The sequence below is a fragment of the Zalophus californianus genome, chromosome Y, assembly GCF_009762305.2.
Source record: "Zalophus californianus isolate mZalCal1 chromosome Y, mZalCal1.pri.v2, whole genome shotgun sequence".
Taxonomy (NCBI): domain Eukaryota; kingdom Metazoa; phylum Chordata; class Mammalia; order Carnivora; family Otariidae; genus Zalophus; species Zalophus californianus.
This window is the reverse complement of record NC_045613.1, coordinates 135,548-158,396: the sequence shown is the minus strand read 5'-3', so window position 1 is coordinate 158,396 and position 22,849 is coordinate 135,548. Positions and strand designations below refer to the sequence as shown.

General features: G+C 35.3%; 1 protein-coding gene across 14 annotated transcripts in view; it reads left to right on the top strand.

Annotated features, from left to right (window-relative positions):
* Positions 1 to 22,849, top strand: part of LOC118356620 (lysine-specific demethylase 6A-like) — a 168,583-nt gene that overhangs the window by 102,536 nt on the left and 43,198 nt on the right. For 7 of the 14 annotated variants that reach the window (XM_035725894.1, XM_035725907.1, XM_035725895.1 and 4 more), the window contains 8 exons: positions 1,402 to 1,500; positions 1,649 to 1,868; positions 2,380 to 2,514; positions 3,105 to 3,260; positions 3,816 to 3,905; positions 7,110 to 7,205; positions 7,967 to 8,350; positions 18,341 to 19,119. In XM_035725894.1, coding sequence (XP_035581787.1) covers positions 1,402 to 1,500; positions 1,649 to 1,868; positions 2,380 to 2,514; positions 3,105 to 3,260; positions 3,816 to 3,905; positions 7,110 to 7,205; positions 7,967 to 8,350; positions 18,341 to 19,119 — 1,959 coding nt within the window. The remainder of the gene's footprint in view (positions 1 to 1,401; positions 1,501 to 1,648; positions 1,869 to 2,379; positions 2,515 to 3,104; positions 3,261 to 3,815; positions 3,906 to 7,109; positions 7,206 to 7,966; positions 8,351 to 18,340; positions 19,120 to 22,849) is intronic. The other 7 variants (XM_035725901.1, XM_035725902.1, XM_035725897.1 and 4 more) reach the window with 5 other exon arrangements.

Sequence of the window (22,849 nt, the reverse complement as noted above, 5' to 3'; positions counted from 1 at the left end):
GAAGTCACGGAGTCTTTATCAGTCATTTGGTGTTATTCTTTTTACACAGTTTTCATGATTTCCACTGTAATTCTGGCTCACCTGTGTGTACCAGCCCTATGGTTTTTTTTGTCCCAAATTTATTTTCATTGTCTCTAATTTTTCAGTTTACACATTGTTACAAGATTAATGTTTCTGTAAAGTGTTTTTGTCATGACCCTTCCCTTTTTAGAAAGACAAACTCAAGTTGATCACACTTGGATTTAAATTTTCCATTTGTAGACTGAGTAACTTTTGTTTATATGAAATGACTTTTATCATCTTTTCTACTGTCATCTGTGGTTCCCAACCATTTGGATTACATGAGTTAGTAAAATTTGGATCAGTAATAGTAGTGCTCAACTTAGAGTGGCTGTACAATTAAAGGTATTAAAACATTTCTTGTTCTTTTTTATCCTCCAATGCCATAAGAAGTAAAATTATACAAAGTTCCCTGGAAATACATAATCAAATAATTTCTTTGTCTTAAGAAACAAATTTAAAAACAAAACCTCTTGGCTGTGATTTCTATAGTAAAGGTTTCCTTTTCTAATAGCTAACCTATAGGACAGTCTTTCTTCAATTCATTTTATGTAAGTTTTGTGGTTTTTTTGTTTTTGTTTTGTTTTGGTTAATTGATAAAGTCAGCATATACTGTCCTTTGCTTTTAATATTTCTTAATATAACTGGTTTTTTTAAAAATAGGATTAAAATGTAAGTTATTTAAAATACGTAAGTTTAGGAGTGCCTAGGTGGCTAAATCAGTTTAAGCGTCTGACTCTTGATTTCAGCTCAGGGTCGTGAGTTCAAGCCCCGCTTAATTTATTTAAAAAAATAAATAAAATACCTATTAAATTGGATATTTAAGATGGTTTATGCTCTTTTTCACATTCAGTTTCTTAGGAACTATATCTCACTTTTGAAATTTTCATGAATTAAGGAATGTTTGTTCTGAGTATCGTAAGTTTATAAAGAAAAATGTAGGTTATTATCATTTAGTTTTTTTTGTTTTATACCTTTATTCCTGGTCTAGAGGAAACCTGAATACAAACTGCATATAAATTGAGACCTGTGTGCTTAATCCTACCAAGTCCTACCAAATTTGGTAATAATTTCAGTAGAATTCATTAATATAACATGTGTTAACACTTAACAAGAGAGAAAGTTCATTTAACAGCAAATTACAAGGTAGATTATATATTTTTGTATATGTAAGCATGTATGCATACATGCATATATAGTAGCTTTTTAGGTTTCTTTTTTTCTATTTACATTATTTTGGTAAATAAATATAGTTAACTTAAATATTAATGGAATACTTTATATATACGTATACTTGTACCTGTTTCTTTATACCCATACCCATTCTTTCCTCCCTTTCAGGTGTTATTCAAGTATTGGGAAAGTTCAGGATGCCTTTATATCATACAGGCAATCTATTGATAAATCAGAAGCAAGTGCAGATACATGGTGTTCAATAGGGTAAGCCTTCTTTATATTGAGTTAATAGTATTTTCATAGATACACAAGTTCATATAAATATGTAATTTATCATTACATATTACACCTGTAATATACTGTGTATTACTATTGTACTCTGTTTCAGACAACTTATTCTTTCTCTTTTTAGTGTGCTCTATCAGCAGCAAAATCAACCTATGGATGCTTTACAGGCTTATATTTGTGCTGTACAATTGGATCATGGCCATGCAGCAGCCTGGATGGACTTAGGCACTCTCTATGAATCCTGCAACCAACCTCAGGATGCCATTAAATGCTACTTAAATGCAACTAGAAGCAAAAGTTGTAATAATAGCTCTACACTTGCCGGAAGAATAAAATTTTTACAGGTAAAAAATTGAAATTTTATTTTAAAAAACTTTCCCGTATGATAACTGTCATGAGGAGGGTGGCTTTTGTTTTCATGTCAGTAAGTTTGTTCATAATTTTTAATATTTTGTGGTATTTTACTTTTCATTTAAAGTAAAAGATGCAGTATTTACAGTGTTCTTTTGCACATTTACTTTGTTGATACACATTAATTTGCATGATTTTTTGTGTGCTGTATCTACATTTTTAAGTTATAGCATTTTAGAGAAAAGAACACAAACATTCTTTTCCACTCTTGATTGAAATTTCATGAGACCTGTGAGGTTTCTGAAAAAGAGAAAATAGCTTTGTTCTGACTCACACAAGTATATTCTAGTTGTCCTCTTTATATGCAGCATATATCAAACCCCCCAAATTTAGATTCTATTTTCTTTAAGAAATAAATACCTGTAACATTGAGGAAGATTTAGTGGACTTGCTCTTACTCAAGTAGGCCTGTGTTAAATTTGCTTTTTACATAATTTTTCCTAGGCTCAGTTGTGTAACCTTCCACAAGGTAGTCTACAGAATAAAACTAAATTACTTCCTAGTATTGAGGAGGCGTGGAGCCTACCAATACCTGCAGAGCTTACCTCCAGGCAGGGTGCCATGAACACAGCACAGCAGGTGAGAAGTTGGGTTATCTTCTGTAGGTGCCCAGCTTTAAGGGTTCTTTCCAATCTGTAGTGATCAAACTTATATTACTAAGTACAAGATTGGCTTTTTTTTTTTTTTTAAATAAAAGTCTTCACATTTAATTGTAAGGGATTTTAGATCAAAATAAAACTTGTTTGGGGCACTTGGCTGGCTCAGTCAGAAGAGCATGTGACTTTTGATCTTGGGTCCATGAGTTCCAGCCCCACATTGGGTACAGAGATGACTAAAAAAATAAATAAATTTTATAAAGTAAAAATAAAATTTCCTCTGAAATGGGAAGAAACTTGGGGTACCAATTTCAAAACTTGTATATTTTCTCATAAATTCAAAAGGGTTTTTTCTTAAAGGCACTGTTAAAACACAGTGGTATATTAAAAATAAAAGTTCTTCAAAAGAAGGTACACATTCCTCCATTAATGATTCATTCAGTTTAATTTTTATCACTATCCATGATATCCACATAACTTTGAAAAGTATGCAGCTTGTAAATTTTTATAATTTGAAGGAATGAATTATGAATATATAGAACCATATTTTTGTCTTACTTCTGTGATCCATAGGCTTACAAAGCTCATCATTCAAATACCGAACCTGTATTAGGCCTCAGTCAAATACCACTTTCACAGCAATCCTTGCCAGTACATATGATTACTTCTAGCCAAGTAGATGGCCCATCCAGTCCTGCCAAGAAGAAAAGAACATCTAGTCCAACAAAGGTATGTGTGTGTGTGTTTTGTGTGTGTGTGTGTGTGTGTGTGCGTGTGTGTGTATTTTAGAGAAATGGAAAATCCCAATCAAAAATGAAGCTCTCTGTTTTCTGAAATTTTTGCTGTCATGTATTTTCAACTTGTGTATATCAGGGAATGAAAGACTTTCACGGTTTTGCTGTTTATCTAAACAGCATTTTCCATACCAATTATGTAAGCATCTTTTAAATTTAGAAGGTAGTGATAGATACTAGAACAAGTTATATTATTCATTTCTTGCTTTTATAAACTTAACACACTTAATATCCTCCCTGATGGGGACAGCTTGTTAGCTCTTTGAGACATGATTTACATAAGTAGCTTTTTAGAGGGAGTTAGAGAACAGTGTATGTTTCAAATTAGAAAGCTTCCAAATTGATTGTACATTTTAAGTTATCTTTTAAATAATTTAAATAGATAAGTCCTATATCTGTGTAAATGTTCCAATTAGTCATTTGATGTCTCACTAATAGTGTATGAATTTAACCAAATATTCCTTAATTTTTTTAAATAAATTTTCCTCAGAATAGTTCTGAGAACTGGAATAGAACTGTTCCACTTATTCCAGGACAACAGCAAGTTCATTCATGGTATTTGACACCACAGAAATTACAGGTATGAAATAATTCTTTTTTTATTTTTTTAAAAAAATTCCATGTAGTTTTAACATACATAGTTTCAGGTGTATAATGTAGAGACTAAGCAATTCCATAAATCACCCTGTGCTCATCATAAGTGCAAACTTTAATCTCCGTCTATTTAACTCATTCCCTTACTGGTAATTATTAGTTAGTTTATAATTAAAAGTCTTTTTTGGGGCACCTGGGTGTCTCAGATGGTTAAGCGTCTGCCTTCGGCTCAGGACATGATCCCACAGTCCTGGAATCAAGTCCCACATCAGGCTCTTGCTCAGTGGGGAGCCTGCTTCTCCCTCCCTCTGTCTCCCCCTGCTCATGCTCTCTCTCTGTCTCTCAAATGAATAAATAAAATCTTTAAAAAAAATAAAGTCTTTCTTAACTTTTCTTATTTTTTCCTCCCTTTGCTCATTTGTTTTCTTTATTAAATTCCACCTGTGAGTAAAATCTTACGATACTTGTCTTTCTCTGACTGACTTATTTCACTTAGTCTTGTAGTCTCTAGCTCCATCCATGTTGTTGCAAATGGCAAAATTTCTTTGTTTTTTTATGGCCAAATTCCATTGTGTGTGTACCACATCTTCTGTATCCATTCATCGGTTGATGGACAGTTGATCTACTTCTATATTGTTGCTATTGTAAATAATGCTGCTATAAAAATAGGGATTTTTGTATCCCTTTGAATTAATGTTTTTGTATTCTTTGGGTAAATACCCAGTAGTATGACTGCTGAATTGTACGGTAGTTTTATTTTTAACTATTTGACAAACTTCCATAAAGTTTTTCAGTGTAGCTGCACCTGGGTGATATAGGACTCTTCCTTTTTGTCTACATCCTCCCCAATACTTGTTTTCTTGTGCTTTTGATTTTAGCATCCCAGCAGCTGTGTGATATTATCTCGTGGTTTTAATTTGTATTTCTCTGATCATGAGTGATGTTGAACTTCTTTTCACGTTTCTTTTGGCCATCTGGATATCCTTGGAGAAATGTATGTTCGTGTCTCCCACCCATTTATTGATTGGATTTTTTTGTTTTTTGGGGGTTGAGTTTCATAAGTTCTTTATACATTTTGGATACTGTCCCTTTATTGGGTATCTCATTTTCAAATACCTTCTCCCATTTGGTAGCCCTTGCCTTTTAGTTTTGTTGATTGTTTCCTTCAATGTGCAGGAGCGTTTTATCCTGATGAAGTCCCTGTAGTTCATTTTTACTTTCATTTTCCTTGCCTCATGAGACATACCCATTAAGCTGCTATGGCCCATATCAATGGGTTATTGTCTGGGGTGCCTGGGTGGTACAGTTGGTTGGGTGTTCAACTCTTCTTTTCAGCTCAGGTTATGATCTTAGGGTTGTGGGTTCGAGCCCTGTACCGGACTCTGCGCTCAGTGCAGAATCTGCTTCAGACTCTCTCCCTCTTCCACTGCCTCTCCCTGCTACACATGTGCTCTCTATGTCTAAAGAAGAAAATCTTCAAGAGAAAAAGGGTTACTGTCTGTGCTCTTCTAGGATTTTTATAGTTTCAGGTCTCACATTTAGGACTTTAATCCATTTTGAGTTTATTTTTGTGTGTGGTGTTAGAAAGTGGTCTAGTTTCATTCTTTTGCATGTGGCTGTCCAGTTTTCCCAACAGCATCTTTGAAGTTAGTTTTTTTCCCCATTGGATATTTTGTCTCCTTTGTCAAAGATTAATTGACCATATACCTGTGGTTTGAAATCTCCTTTTGACATATTTTCCCCCCTATTTTAAAGCAAGAGGTAATAAGCTTTAACCTTTTTAGGCATTAATTCTTAAAATAGAATGGCAGTAAACTAAATTAATTAGAGAAGTATATAAGGAGCCCACATCTTTTAGAGTAACAGATCATAATTCATTTTATTCCTTTTTTTAAAAGAAGTAACACGTTTGCGTGTGTGAAATGCAAGAGTTATTAGAAAATATAGGGTATACAGGTTAAAGGATTATTCTTGTTCCTTAGGTTAGCCACTTAATTTCCTTTTCCTACAAATAACTAATGTTGATTGCTGCTTTTGCCTTTTTTTCTAGAAATACGTTTTACATGTACAAAATATATTCTTGTTTCATAGATTCCTTTTTTTTTTCCTTTTTTTTTTTTTAAGATTTTATTTATTTATTTGAGAGAGAGAGTGCGCACAAACAGGAGCAAGGGAGATGAGGGGTGGGGCAAAGTGGGGAGCCAGATATGGGGCTCGATCCCATGACCCTGGGATCATGACCAGAGCCACCCCTAGGCACCCCTTTTTTGTATTCTTTTAAACAAATCATACACACACACACACACACACACACACACACACACACACACACACACACACACACACACATTCAGAACCTTGGTATTTGTTTCCTTTACAGATATATCTTCAAAACCTTTTCATGTTTATGTATTGCTTCATTGTTTTTTTATGGGTATAAAGTGTTTTACGACTTCATGGAGGCCACCCATTCTTTAACCAGATTCCTATTGTTGGACTTTCTAGGTCATTTCCATTGTTTCTATTACCAGCAATGATGCTTTTAAGCACTTTTGTTATAACACATTTTTGTTATATAAATAGCTTCCGATGAACTTTTTTTTAAATTTTTTAAATTTTTTTTAAAAGATTTTATTTATTTATTAGAGAGAATGAAAGAGAGAGCATGAGAGGGAGGGTCAGAGAGAGAAGCAGACTCCCTGCCAAGCAGGGAGTCTGACTCAGAATTCAATCCCAGGACTCCAGGATCACAACCTGAGCCGAAGGCAGTCGCCCAACCAACTGAGCCACCCAGGCGCCCCTTAATTTTTTCTTTAAAGATTTTATTTATTTGTTGGCAAGAGAGTGAGCGAGCACGCACACAAAGAGGGGGAGTGGCAGACAGAGGGAGAAGCAGGCTCCTTGCTGAGCAGGGAGCCTGATAAGGGACTCAATCCCAGGACCCTGGGATCATGACCTGAGCTGAAGGCAGACGTCTAACTGAGCCACCCAGGTGTCCCGAACTTTTGTTTTTAATCTTCCTTTCTTAGAGTTTTGGAAAGACTGCATTTTGGAATTGATTACTTGAGGTTAGAAATCACAACATTTGACTACACAGAGGTTCTGAGTTTATGGTCCCTTTTCAGTGACAGGTTGCCTGACAGGCTCCTGTTTCTTAAGTTTATCTTTGTGTTCTTTTTTATTTTTCTAGCACTTGGAACAGTTGCGTGCAAATAGAGATAATTTAAATGCAGCACAGAAACTGATCCTTGAACAGTTGGAAAGTCAGTTTGTCTTAATGCAACAAGTATGTATATTACTTTTATTGTAATATTTATTATAATGGTAAATATTTTTCCTGAGTACAGTATCATTTGAGAGTATATTAATCGTCATTTCTACTTCCTACACATATTTAATAGAATTTCTATTTCTGGGTGTGCCTGGGTGGTTCAGTCAGTTAAGCATCTTACTTGATCTCGGCTCAGGTCTTGATCTTAGGGTGGTGAGTTCGAGCCTGGAGTTGGGCCTCAGGCTGGGCTTGGAGCATACTTTAAAACAAAACACAGAATTATATGTCTAAGCATTAAATACTACAAATGGGCACATTTTTTTTTAATATCCATAAATTAGAAGAAAACACTTCATGTTTTCCTTTTTTCTTTTTTGGGGGGGTACTACTTCAGATATGTACTATGGACTTATTTTATTATTTTAGAATTAAAGTATCCCATCTTGAGGTGGAGATGCTTTTAAGGAGTGTTTGTTATCAAGGATTTGGCATAAATATAATAGAATGGAAATTTGAAATCTCCTACTTGATAATATAAAACAAGGCCTATAGTTTACTGACTCATTGATTATTTTAAGATGCTTTCTTTTGCCCTTATAACACTAAAGAATTTTCTTTAAGTATATAATGAAAAAGATTTTTGCTTTACCCATGTTTCATTTTTGAAATGTATGTTTTTTAACTTAGAGATATTAAATATTATACTAATATTAAGGGATGTATCAGTTACACATTTTCAAAGTCACACAAGCAAGTTTTCTTCTTTGTTTTTGAAGATGGGACAGACAGGACAAACTACTGGAATTCCTAATGGGCCAATAGCTAACTCATCACTGCCTACAAACTTTATCTCTAGCCAGCAACCACATTCTACTCTGCCTAGAGAACCTAGTGTCTCTCAACCTGAAGTTCGCTCTGCTTGTTTTGAAAAGCCTTTGTCCAGTGGATCATTTGCTGGAGGCTGTGCTCCTTTTGGCACATCAGAATCACTAGGGAGTACAGACACTATTTTGGTAGGCAAAAATTATGTAACAGGAAGTGGAAGTAATGGAAATGTGCCTTACCTACAGCAAAACATACTCACTCTACCTCATAACTGCACAAACCTGACCAGCAGCACAGAAGAGCCATGGAGAAAACAGCTGTCTAACTCCACTCAGGTAAAAGATTAGCTGCTTTGTTTGCTCTTAAATAATTTTTCTCTGGCTTGTGTATATTTTGAGAAGAAAAATAAATAAAATTTAATGAATAATTTTATCTATAAAATTAATTTTAAATAATTCATAACTGTATGAGAATTTTAAGTGTTAAATTTTACAAAAGTATTAATTAAAAGACTACATTGTAGAGCACTTCTAAGTTTATAAAAAATGGGCAGAGTGTACTAAAAGTTTCCAAAATTACTCCACCCTTTGGTTCCCCATCCCTCATACCTTGTAGTAATGTGGCACAATAATTGCAGATAAGGTATTACTAATACACTGTTATTAACTAAATGCCATAAATTACATTGATTTTTTTTCTTCATATTATATATTTTATCAGTCCTGACAAATTGGTAATGACATACATTAACCTTTACAGTATCTTATGATCTCTGTATTAACTAACCTTTACGGTATCTTTTATGATCTCTATATTGTTGCCTTTTACAGAAGGTCATATAGCTGAAATAAGTACAGTATGTTGTTTTCCTTTTCCAAATGGCTTCTTTCACTTGCTGTTATGCCTTTTAGGTTTTTACTTGTCTTTCTTTGACATGATAGTCATTTTGTTTTTCATCACTGAGTCATATTCCATAGTTTGAATTTCCCAGAGTTTAGTTATCCATTCACTTACCAGAGGACTTGGTTATTTGTACGTTTTTGCAAGTATGAATAAAACTACTATAAACATTATATGCAGTTTGTATGGACATAAGTTTTCAACTTGGGGTGAAAACCTGAAGCATGATTGCTCCTCATAACAGAATGTTTAGTTTTGTAGAAAACTGAAAAATTATCTTGTAAAACATTGGGACCATTTTGCATTTCCACTTGTAATGACTGAGTCTTCTTTTCCTTCTAGCTTTTACCAGAATTTGATGGTCCATATTTAAACATGAAAGTTTTTAGTGTGGGCAGATAAAAACAAGGTACCATACATTGGGTAGTTTATAAACAAATTTCTTTCTCACAGTTATGGAGGCTGGAAAATTCAGTATCAAGGTACATAGTATATCTTCCATTAGAGACTGAGCAGGGAGCCCAATGTGGAGCTCGATCCCAGGACTCTGGGGTCTTTTTTATAAAAAGGGCACTACTAATCTCTTATTTGAAGGTACTACCTAATCATTTCCTAAAGATCCTATATCCAGATGCCATGATATTGTGGATTAACTTTAAACATACAAAATTTAGAGGGACAATTGGGTTTATGGCCTTCATAGTTTTGGACTTTAGTAATTCTAATAGGGATACGGTGGTATCTCATTGTTTTAATTGTATAATTCTCTAATGCATTTTGGAGCATCTTCTCATGCCATGTATATTAACTTGGTGAGGAATGTATTCAGATCTTTTGCCCATTTTTCAGTTGGGTTAGTTTCTTATTTTTAGGTGTTAGTATGTTTTATTTTCCTTTTGTAGCTAATAGTCCTTAATCACATGTCAGTATTGTAAGTATTTTCACCCAGTTCCTGCTTCTCTTATTCTCTGACAGTGCCTTTTAGAGAGCAGAAGTTTTTAATTTTAATGGAAGTCTAGCATACCAATTCTTTCATGATTGTGCCTTACAAGTTATATTGAAAAAGTCTTCACCAGGGCTGAGGTATCTAGATTTTCCCCTGTTAATCATGGAATTTAAGAGTGTAAGTTCAGCGTAAAGGCTCATTTTTTTTTTTTAATGTACATGTCTGTCTGTTCCAGCACCATTTATTGAAAAGAATGTATCTGCTCCATTGTAATAATGTTTTTGTTCGTTTATCAAAGAGCAGTTAACTATATTTATGTGAGTCTATTTCTAGACTCTCTGTTATGTTCCCTTGGTCAGTTTGTCCATACCATAGTTACTTGATTAATATAGCTTTATACTAAGTCTTAAAATGAAGTAGTCCAGTTCTCCAGCTTTGTTTTTTCCCTGAAAAATTGTGTTGGCTATTTTGGATATTTTGTTTTTCCATATATACTTAAGAATCACTTTGTTAATATTCAGAAAAATAATGCTGAGATTTTTATTTGAATGCATTGAATCGGTGGATGAAGTCTGTAAGAATTGACATCTTAAAATATCTATGAGGAGTGCCTAAATGGCTCAATTGGTAGAACATCAGCTCTTGATCTCGGGTTGTGAGTTCAAGCCCCACTTTGGGTGCAGTGATTACTTTAAAAAAAAAAAGGAAAAAACTATGAATATGGAATATCTCTCCAATTTTGGTTCTTTCATCATGTTCTCTTCTTCATACAGATCTTGCACATGTTTTTATTAGCTTTATCCCTAAGTACTTCATTTTGGGAGCAGTATTAATGTGAATGGTATTATTGGTTTTTAGTTTGAAATTCCATTTGTTCATTGCTGGCACAGGAAAGCAAGTGACTTGTGTATTATCGCCATGCATCTTGAAACCTTAATACATTGTTTACTAAATCCATGAGGTTTTGTTGAGTTTTAAATTTTCTGTACAGGCAGTTTGGTAACCTTCAAGGAGAGGCCCTCCCTCCTTAAGATTTTTTATTTATTTATTAGAGAGCAGTGCGAGCATGTGGGTTGGGGGGAGAGAAGGGGGAGAGGGAGAAATGGGCTCCCCACTGAGCAGGGAGCCTTACGTGGGGCTCCATCCCAAGACCCTGGGATCATGACCTGAGCTGAAGGCAGATGCTTAACTGACTAAAGCACCCAGGTGCTCCTTCTTTCTTTATTTTTAATTGATTTCCCTTTTATATCCTTGCTTTACTGCATTAGCTAGACTTTTAGCACGATGTTGAAAGAGTTCTGAGTAGCAACATCCATACTTTTTTCCTGATCTTAGGGAATGCTTTGGGTTTTTCATTCTTGGTATAATGCAAGTCTGGTCTTTTTGTAGATAGTCTTACCAGGTGGAGGAAGTTCCTCAGTATTCCATGTTCACGAGGAATCATTTTACCATGCATGTGTTTGCTTTTGCTTTTTCTGTATCAATTGTACACTCATATGTTTTTGCCTTTTCAGTCTTTTAATGTGATGGATTACAATGATTGGTTTCCTAATGTTGAATCAGCCTGCATTCCTGGGATAAATCCCACTTGGCCATGGTATATAATTATTTTTATACATAGTTGGATTCTAGTTGCTGACATTTTGTTGAGGATTTTTTTAATTTTTTAAATTTTTTATTAACATACAATGTATTACTTATTTCAGGGGTACATTAGTGATTCATCAGCCTTAAACAATTCACAGCACTCACCATAGTACATACCCTTCCCAATGTTTATCACCCAGCCACCCCATCCCTCCCACCCTCCTCCACTCCAGCAACCCTCAGTTTGTTTCCTGAGATTAAGAGCCTGTTATGGTTTGTCTCCCTCTCTGGTTTCGTCTTGTTTCATTTTTTCTTCTCTTCTCCTATGATCCTCTGCCTTGTTTCTCAAATTCCACAAATCAGTGAGATCATGATTGTCTTTCTCTGATTGACTTACTTCGCCTAAAGTAATACTCTCTAGTTCCATCCATGTCACTGCAGATGGCAAGACTTTATTATTTTTTTGATGGCTGCATAATCCATTGTGTGGAATCCATTCATCTGTCGATAGATATCTGGGCTCTTTCCATAGTTCGGTTATTGTGGACGTTGCTGCTATAAACCTAGGGTACACGTACCCCTTCGGATCACTGCGTTTGTATCTTTAGGGTAAATACCCCATTAGTGCAATTGCTGGGTTGTAGGGTAGCTCTATTTTCAACTTTTTGAGGAACCTCCACACTGTTTTCCAGAGTGGTTGCACCAACATACATTCCCACCAACACTGTAGGAGGGTTCCACTTTCTTCACATCCTTACCAACATCTGTTGTTTCCTGAGTTGGTAATTTTAGCCATTTTGACTGGTATGAGGTGGTATCTCATTGAGGTTTTGATTTGGATTTCCCTGATGCCGAGTGATGTTGAGCACTTTTTCATGTGTCTGTTGGCCACTTGGATGTCTTCTTTGCAGAAATGTCTGTTCATGTCTTCTGCCCATTTCTTGATTGGATTATTTGTTCTTGGGTGTTGAGTTTGATAAGTTCTTTATAGGTTTTGGGTACTAGCCCTTTATCTGATATGTCATTTGCAAATATCTCCTCCCATTCTGTTGGTTGTCTTTTGGTTTTGTTGACTGTTTACTTTGCTGTGCAAAAGCTTTTTTTTTTTTTTAAGATTTTATTTATTTATTTGACAGACAGAGACATAGCAAGACAGGGAGAGGGAGAAACAGGCTTCCCGCTGAGCAGGGGGCCCGATGTGGGGCTTGATCCCAGGACCCTGGGCCCGATGTGGGGCTTGATCCCAGGACCCTGGGATCGTGCCTTCAGCGGAAGGCACATGCTTAACTGACTGAGCCACCCAGGCACCCCCAAAAGTTTTTTATCTTGATGAAGTCCCGGTAGTTCATTTTTGCCTTGCTTCCCTTGCCTCCGGTGATGTGTCTAGGAAGAAGTTGCTGCAGCTGAGGTCGAAGAGGTTGCTGCCTGTGTTCTCCTCAAGGATTTTGATGGATTCCTGTCTCACGTTTAAGTCTTTCATCCATGTTGAGTCTATTTTTGTGTGTGGTGTGAGGAAATGGTGCAGTTTCATTCTTGTGCATGAGGCTGTCTGATTTTCCCAGCACCATTTGTTGAAGAGACGGTCTTTCTCCCATTGGACATTCTTTCCTGCTTTGTCGAAGATGAGTTGACCATAGAGTTGAGGGTCCATTTCTGGGCTCTCTCTTCTGTTCCATTGATCTATGTGTCTGTTTTTGTGCCAGTACCATTCTGTCTTGATAATTACAGCTTTGTAATAGAGGTTGAAGTCCAGAATTGTGATGCCACCAGCTTGCTTTTCTTTTTCAGCATTCCTCTGGCTATTCGGGGTCTTTTCTGATTCCATATAAATTTTAGGGTTATTTGTTCCATTTTTTGAAAAAGTTGATGGTATTTTGATAGAGATTGCATTGAATGTGTAGATTGCTCTAGGTAACATAGACATTTTCACAGTATTTGTTTTTCCAATCCATGAGCATGGTTTTTTTTCCATTTTCTATTTCTTTGTGTCTTCCTTCCAGTTTCATTTGTGAGTATTTTGTAGTTCTCTGACTACAAATCCTTTGCCTCTTTGGTTAGATTTTTTTTTTTTTAAAGATTTTATTTATTTATTTGACAGAGACACGGTGAGAGCAGGAACACAAGCAGGGGGAGTGGGAGAGGGAGAAGCAGGCTTCCCATGGAGCAGGGAGCCCGATGCAGGCAGGGCTTGATGCCAGGACCCCAGGATCATGACCTGAGCCGAAGGCAGATGCTTAAGGACTGAGCCACCCAGGTGCTCCTTTGATTAGATTTATTCCTAGGTATCTTACGGTTTTGTGTGCAATTCTAAATGGGATCAACTCCTTAATTTCTCTTTCTTCTGTCTCGTTGGTGTAGAGAAATGCAACTGATTTCTGTGCATTTTTATATCCTGCCACTTTGTTGAATTCCTTTGTGAGTTCTAGCAGTTTTGGGGTGAAGTCTTTTTGGGTTTTCCACCTAAAGTATCATGTCATCTGTAAAGAGTGAGAGTTTGACTTCTTCTTCACCGATTCAGATGCCTGTTTAAGACATTTGCACCTGTGTTTATAAGACATGCTCTTTTTTTGTATTGTCTTTTTGTAACATCTTTGGTGATGTCTTAATAATGTTCAGTGTTTTTAGGGTAGTCATTTTCTTGGCCTCATTAAGTATAGTTATAAAATGTTCCCTCTGCTTCTGTTTCCTGGGGCAAACTGTAGAGCATTAGCATAATTTCTTCCTTAAATATTGGGAGAAGCTCACCAGTAAATTCATCTAGCTATGGTGGTGTTTTCTGTTCTGGCAAGTTAGTCTTACTGGTGTGCTTTTTTAAGAATTATGTATAGTTCACATATAACGTTATATTACTTTCAAGTGTACAGACATAGTGCTTTCATAATTTTTTTTGACATGCTCACCGTAGTAAGTGTAATTCCCTTCTGTCACCATGCATAGTTATACAGTATTCTTTACTGTATTTCTTATGCTGTCCTTTTCATCCTATGATGTATTTTATAACTAGAAGTTTATACTGCTTAATCCTCTTCACTTATATTGCCCATCCTCATACAGCTCTCCCTTCTGGCAACTACCACTTTATTCTCTATATTTGAGTCTATTTCTGTTTATTCATTTATTTTGCTTTTTATATTCCACATGTAAGTAAATCATAAAATATTTCTTCCCCTGATTTATTTCATTTAACATAATACCCTCCATGCCGTTACAAATGACAAAATTTCATCCTTTTTATGATTAATACTCTTCCATTGTATATTTTATACTACGTGGTTTTTATCTTTCCATTGATAGACTCTGATTCTTTCCATAATTTGGCTATTGTGTAAATAATACTGCAGTAAAGACAGGGAAGCATATATTTTTTCGAATTAGTGTTTTTTTTCCTGTGGGTAAACATTGCGTAGTGGAATTGTTGAATAATATGGTATTTCTGTTTCTCATTTTTTGGAAAACTTCCATACTCTTTCCACCGCATTTGCTCCAATTCACATTCCTACGAACAGTCTACCAGAGTTCCTTTTTCTCTATGCCTTTTAGTTATTTTGTGTCTTTTGATTTTAGCCATTTGACAGGTATAAGATGGTACCTCATTGTGGTTTTGATTTGTATTTCTCTGATGATGAATGATGTTGAGTATCCCTCTATGTGTTTGTTGGCCATTTGTATGTCTTCTTTGAAAAAATGTCTATCCGGGTCCTCTGTCCATTTTTATATCAGACTATTTGGGATTTTGGTATTGAGTTGTTTATAAATTTTGGATGCTAACCACTTGTCACTTATATCATTTGCAGATTATCTTCTCCCATCCTGTAGATTGTTTTGCTGACTGTTTACTTCGCTGTGCAGAAGCTTTTTATCTTGAAGTCCCAATAGTTCCTTTTGCTATTGTTTTCCTTGCCTCAAGAGAGGTACCTAGAAAAATATTTCTGTGGCTGACGTCTGTGAATTAATGTCTGTTTTTTGTTCTACAAATGCTGTGGTTTTAGGTGTTGCACTAGGTCTTTAATCTCTTCGGTTTATTTTTGTGTATAGTATAAAAAAGTGGTCCAGTTTCATTTTTTTGCAGGTATCTTTTCAGTTTTCCTAACACCATTTGCTGAAAAGACTGAGACTGGTGTTTTCCCCATTGAATATTCTTGGCATTTATTTTCTTATGAGTGCTTTGAACCTTTCATCCCAATGTTATCTGGATTCTATATAACTTTTTCTTTTATGTGTTTTTTTTATCTTTATATATACTTCTATATATAAAACTACAACTTTTATAACTTGTTTCTCTTATCATTCTTACGTTTTATTGTGGTGAGTAATTTTCTTTGCTGCTTTTGGATTTTCTCATTGTAAATTTTGGCAAATATTTTATTATTATGTATCGTGCAGGTTTTTTGTGTTTTAGTTAGAGTTTTCTAAACATCCTGAGTTTGATGGGGCACCTGGGTGGCTCAGTTGTTAAGTGTCTGCCTTAGGCTCAGGTCGTGATCCCAGGGTCCTGGGATCGAGCCTTGCATCAGGCTCCCTGCTCAGCCAGGAGCCTGCTGCTCCCTCTCCCACTCCCCCTGCTTGTGTTCCCTCTCTGTCTTTCTCTGTGTCAAATAAATAAATAAATCTTTTTAAAAATTAAATAAGTAAACTTCCTGAGTTTGAAAGGAGATTTTTTTTTTTAATTAATAGAGAAAGTGTTCTGCCTTTTTTTCTTTGAATGTGGTTTTTGGTGGCCTGTTCCTCTAAGTTCAGCCATTTTTCCCATTGGATATTGTTCACTTAAAGTCTGTATTATAACTGTTGTGTTTAATGTTTGCTTTTTCTGAATTTATATTTTTTATCTTAGTAAGTTGCTTGTTCAGGAACCTCTGAATTCGTTTGTTCAAAGCCACCATCTTGTTTTTATCTCTAGTTTTAACTTTTAGCCTGGGCTTCTCAGATTTTTCACTTTGTGCATAATGGGTTGGGGCCAACTAATTTATTATGACCAACGTTGTGACCATAGTCCATCAAGCTTCATTGGCTGTCTATTCAGTGTGGGTTGAGGAATACACTGAAAATTGCAGTCAGTTCTCAAGTCCTTCTTCACTTTAACTGTACCGTGGATTCCCTTTAGAAGAATTAATAGACTCAAAAGTACTCTGATCTATAGCTAGAGAAGTAAGAAACTTACTACTTTTAAAAATATGTATGTCAGTTTGATGATGGTGAATGAATTTTTTAATTGCCTACCCACTTTCAAATATTTTGAGTGTTGATTAGATTACAATATTGGCTACTTTTATTTTATGAAAACCGATGTTATACAGTGATTTTAATGATGTTATCCTAATTATTCCATGATTGTTCTTTTACTTAATTATTTCAAACTAACGTATTCTTTTGTACTGTTAACTTATGTCATTTTTTATTGTCTCCAGTATTCAAGTAGATAAAATATAAGTGATATTCTTGATTTAAAATATATTTTTAGGGGCACCTGGGTGGCTCGATCAGTAAGTGTCTGCGTTCAGCTCAGGTCATGATCCCAAGGTCCTGGGATTGAGCCCTGCATTGGACTCCCTGCTCCATGAGGAGCCTGCTTCTCCCTCTCCCACTCCCACTGCTTGTGTTCCCTCTCGTGTCTCTCTCTGTCAAATAAATAAATAAAATCTTTAAAAAAATAAAATAAAGTAAAATGTACTTTTAGTTTAGGGTGTTTTAGATGGTAAAACTTAATATCAGTAGTATATTGGCAAATGTAATTAGATATGTAAAACTGACTGTACTGTGTATATAACTTAATTCCATTTCATATGAAAGCAGAAGGGTTTTGCCTTGTTGCTAAATTAATTACCAACTTAGAATTACCAATTCTAAGATATTCCTTAGGGTTTTAAGGTTTAACTACATGTAAAGTTTTATATTAAAAATATGTTAATGTATAATTATATTTCTAACTCAAGAGAAGTTAGTAGTTTTCATGTTCTACTATTAGAGTAGCTTGGGAATTATTAAATTATTGTTTTCTTTTCCATATTACTTTAAAAAGTGTTGCTCAGTTATTCTGTCAGTAAAACAAAATGAAAATCTTTTTAGAGCAATTTACCATGCCATGGACAAATTTCAGGTAAAATTAATTCATTGTATTTATAATTCCTTTTGGTTCAAAACTTAATGATTTCGGTAAACTGTCCCATAAAAATGGTCTAACATTATCCATATATTCTCCTAATCTTGTGAATTTAGGAAAAAGTGCTATCAATTCTTGCATAATTAGTGGGGAACTGCACATAAAATGTCTGTGGGTTATGATGGGCGAGGGTGAGCATTTAGAAATCCATGTATGTTATTCCTTGAAATATGTTCGTAGATTTAATAGTTTATGCTTCTTGGATGAAAGATTCCTGCTAGGTTTATATTACTGGGTCACTGATAATTTTAAAGGTTTAGTAAGTACAGTTTCTGTATTAAATTTTTAATACTTTTTAGATAAGTGACTTGTGCTGTTTAGTTCGTGTGTGGCTTCACTTGGTAATGACCATATGTATTTTCCCCCATCTAAATTTACAGATAAATTTCTCTAAAGGTGAAAATGTTTATAACAGAAGTGGGCATTAAAAATTCTTAAACCCCTTATGAAGAAATATTTTGGCACACTAATACAAATTATGCAGCCCAGTTACATAATTTTTGCTAAAGATTCTAACCATCTTAATCAGTGTATTATGGGAACTTCTAAAAATAAGTTTTAGGTTTTGGATTAAGTTATATTGCACATTTAATTGCTTACTTTGTGGTTCATTAAACATTTTTTAATCCTCAGTACTGTTCTATATATGTATTCTGAGTTTGTATAATAATAGACTTAAACAAATCTTGGTAATTTCTTTCTTTCTTTCTTTCTTTCTTTCTTTTCCCTCCCAAGGGGCTTCACAAAGGTCAGAGTTCACATTTGGCAGGACCTAATGATGAACAACCTCCCTTATCTGCTGGGCCTGCCCAGTATCTCCAGGCAGCTAGCACTGCTATTCAGAAACAGACTGGACTTCAAACTCTGCCTAGCAATTCAGTAACACAGGGAGCTGCTCTCAATCACCTCTCCTCTCATATTCCTACCTCAGGTGGACAACAAGGCATTACCTTTACCAAAGAGGGCAAACCTTCAGGAAATCGATCCTTGGTGCCTGAAACAAGCAGGCATGTTGGAGACAAACCTAATGGCTCTGCTAGTCTCAAAGGACTTTCTAATCATGTTCAGCAGTTGATGGCAGAACCTGTTTGTAGTCCTAACCATGGAGATTCCACATCACCAAATGTACAGATTTCAGACAATCCTCAGGTCTCTGCCTTGTTGGTTGGAAAACCCAGTGACAGTGGGGGTAGTGGAGCCTGTGACAAAGTCAATAATTTTCACCCCACTATTTGTACAAAGACTAATAATTCTGTTGCCTCTTCACCCTCTTCAATCATTTCTACTGCAACACCTTCTCCAAAATCCACTGAACAGACAGCTACACACAGTGTTCCCAGCCTTAACAGTCCTCACAGCAGGTTACATACACTTAATGGAGAAGGTCCAGAGAACTCACCGAGCTCTATAAAAACAGACCTGCCTATAATTAGCCAAAAATCTCGTTCTCATATTATACCATCGATGTCTGTGTCCATATACTCAAGTTCCTCGGAAGTTCTGAAGGCATGCAGGTTAGTATGGGACTGTCTGTCACCAAATGGGATTGGTTCACTACTATTCAATCACTACGCTGAAATAATATTTTGACTTTATAAGTAATAGAAATTATGTTTCAGAAAAAATGTAAACTGTGATATAGTCACGTATCTAAAAATAATTTCAGAAGGGTCTTTTTTATGCTTCATATTATGGTTGTACTTTAGCAATGTATCAGATGTTAAAAACATTTTTCCACAACCTGCTTTACCTGGGAGGCATGCTTTTAATAGGATTGTCTTCTGCTGGTTATCTGAGTTACCTGCTTCTCCATGATTGACCGTATTCTGGGAAATAAAACCTGAGATTGAATTAAATTATATTTGATAGATAACAGTAAAGCCTGGGATACTGTACTGTGTGTATTCTTTTTGGTAACACTTTCACTGTAGAAGAGGTTATAAAGTGGATAGGAGGAGCAAGTGGAAAGGCTGAAAGAACAAAGAAATACAACAGACTGTCAGCCACTCTGGTAAGGTAGCCATATTCTGTTACTCCCAGAAATTTTTTTCTTAACTGTTTGCCTTCCCACAAAAAAGAAGAATCAAAGAATCAGGAACACTTTGTTTTGATATTGTGACACCAGATAGATTCCCCCCCTTACATATCTTAATTCACCTACTTAAAAATCGGCTTTATTGTGATATGATTCATATACATCCCCATTTTACTCATTTAAAATGTACAGTTTATTGGTATTTTAGTATATTCCCAGATATGTGCAACTATCACCACAGTCAATTTTACCAGAATTTTAGAACCTCAGAAAGGAACCAGATACCAAGTTTTGTTTTGTTTTTTAAGATTTTATTTATTTATATGAGAGAGAGCGCACAAGCAGGGTCAGAGGGAGAAGCAGACTCCCCACTGAGCAGGGAGCCTGATGGTGGGACTTGATCCCGGGACTCCAGGATCTTGACCTGAGCTGAAGGCAGTTGCTTAACCAACTGAGCCACGCAGGCACCCTGATACTAAGTTTTTAATGTAGTGTTTAAACAGAATAAAATCTAATCCTAAACTACATACTAAATTATCTTTTTCCTTTCTTGAATTTATTCATGTGTTCTTTATAAGACACTAAAGAAAACTTGCATAAAGTAAGTGCTTAGGGTAAATACATGAAATGCTCTGTAATACTTCTATTATATAACATTTGAAATTTGAACACTAATACATTGGATTTTAAAAACATCTTTCTAATTTGAAGTTGAAATTAAGTAAAATAGAAAATGCCGTTAAGTATGTTTGAACTACCTCGACTATTTTATTTACTACAAGTTTTGAATTTCAAAGTTGAAAATTATTCTTGGTGTAAACCTCCTCTTGAAACTGGTAGTTGTTATGTATTCTCTATTTGCTATATCTAAAACATGCTTAGACGTGAGTTACTTAGATTATTTTATTAGGATTATGAGTCACCCATTAAATATGTGTCACTAACAAAGTGAAGTGATATAGCACATTTTAAAATTTTTATGTAATTTGTACTTGGCAGCCACCTGGTGTGGAGTAATGGAAATAGTTAATATTTTATGTAATGTTATAGTTAAATAAAATTGGTGTGTTTCATATTTTTTAGTAGACTAACAGATTTTAACCTCATCTCATTTTTGAAATGTCTGTAAATACTCAGTTTTGAGTAGAATAGGTTCTTTGAAATTCATTTTTGGCTTAGGAACTACTAACAGGACTTCTGCTGTACGTCAATATGAATTTTATTTTTTAAAGTTGCAAGTATTGGGGTGCCTGGCTGGCTCAATTGGAAGAGTATATGACTCTTGATCTCAGGCTTGTGAGTTTAAGCCCAGCATTCACTGCAGAGGTTAAAAGAAAGGACAGAGGAAAGAGAATAACAGAACAGGATCTGAAAGTTAAGGTTAAAATTATTCTGAGCCTTTGAGAAAGAGCCCAGTTGACAGGTGATTAACTGTCTTGCAGTTCTGTTAATTAATATTGATATGTTCTGCACAGGATGAATTCATATTCCTGTAAAGGAAGTATCAATGTGAGAGTTCCAACTTTCCCTCATTAAGAAACTTCTGGGGGAAAGAAACTAAATTGTATATGAGTTTATCTGTAGAACACCTTTCATTTTTGTTCTCAATGATATGTTTGAAAGTAAATTGAAATACGGAATTTTAAAAATAATTTTTATATAATAATGATTTCCCTAACAGAGTTAAATAAGGTTTAAGAAGTCTTTAAAAATGAAATAAATGCTTAATTGTTCCTATATCTACCGCCCACCCCCTACTTCTTCCCTTCACAGGTTGGATTTTTACAGTAAAGTTTCCCATGGACAATTACAGATAAATGCCTTTTAAGAAACTCATTTATTTCTATTAGCCATAACCCTGTACTTTACCCTGGGGTTGACTCTTTCGTGTTTTTAGTAGAGAAAATCTTGGGGTTTCTTTCTTATCAAAAACGTGTTAGTTCTGTGAGGTGAACTCCTGTAGCATCTGACTTGAACTTAATAGGTAGAAATATATTAAGCAATTGCCATGAGATTTCACTGTATTACTTGTTCTGAGTTTTCATACATGTCTGTGTTCCTCATAAGTTTTCAAAGTCTTGGTTATTTTTATTTTTATTTATTTTTTTTAGAGAGGGTGAGGAGAGGGGCAGACGGAGAGGGAGAGAAAGAATCTCAAGGGTGCGTCAGCCCAGAGCCAGATACCAGGCTCAATTTCACAACCCCAGGGTCATGACCTGAGCTGAAGTCCAAATTCAGGCAGTTAGCCAACTGAGCCACTCAGGCGCCTTAAGTCATGGTTCTTTATTTAAGGGACTATTGTTTGGTTCATCTTGGTTGCAGTTACGGTATCTAGCTTGAAGAGCATGTTAATAGTTGACTCATATTTTATGGTATTCTAAAATATTTGTTATATTCTATCACGTTTCTTTCTGTGAAACAAGTTTTTGTTATCAAACTGAATCGTATTTTGTATAAAGTGATAGATAATTCAGCATTGAAACCATTTCTTTATTATGTAGAGATTGTATTGAGTCTTAATGCATTGGTCTAATGAAGATACTTGAATTTTTCCTTTATCAGCTTCAGACAGGTATTTTTTACTTGCTCCCCACTAGGCAAGGAGCCTGACGTGGGACTCAGATCCTAGGACCCTGGGATCATGACCTATGCCGAAGGCAGATGCATAACTGACTGAGCCACCAGGAGTGCCTTTAAACCTAATTCTTAGTTATAATATCAGAAGTTCTTTGTTGTAGTTAAAAAAAAAATAGGTTATATGCCCTCAGGGCTATTTAATATGTCATCTGAAAAGTTGATAGGTATTGCACTTGAAGCTTTAGTTTTCATTACCCAAAAGGCCTAATTTTGAAAATTTTTTTCTTTAGCAAAAATAAAGTTAATCAAGAAATGGTAATTTGGGGGCACCTGGGTGGTTCAGTTAGGTAAGTGTCTGCCTTCAGCTCCGGTCATGATCCCACAGTCCTGGGATTGAGCCCCGCATCGATCTCCCTGCTCAGTGGGGAGCCTGCTTCTCCCTCTCCCTCTGCCCATCAGCCCTGCTTGTGCTCTCTCTTTCTCTCTCTCTCTATTTCAAATAAATAATGTAATTTTGCTTTCAATTTGTGTTGTTACATAATTTGAAATTTTAAAGACCTAATCTGTTCTTAGTGCAGTTACTGATGTATATCTTACTCCCCCAAATAGTTTGCAGATTCTTTGAAACTTTA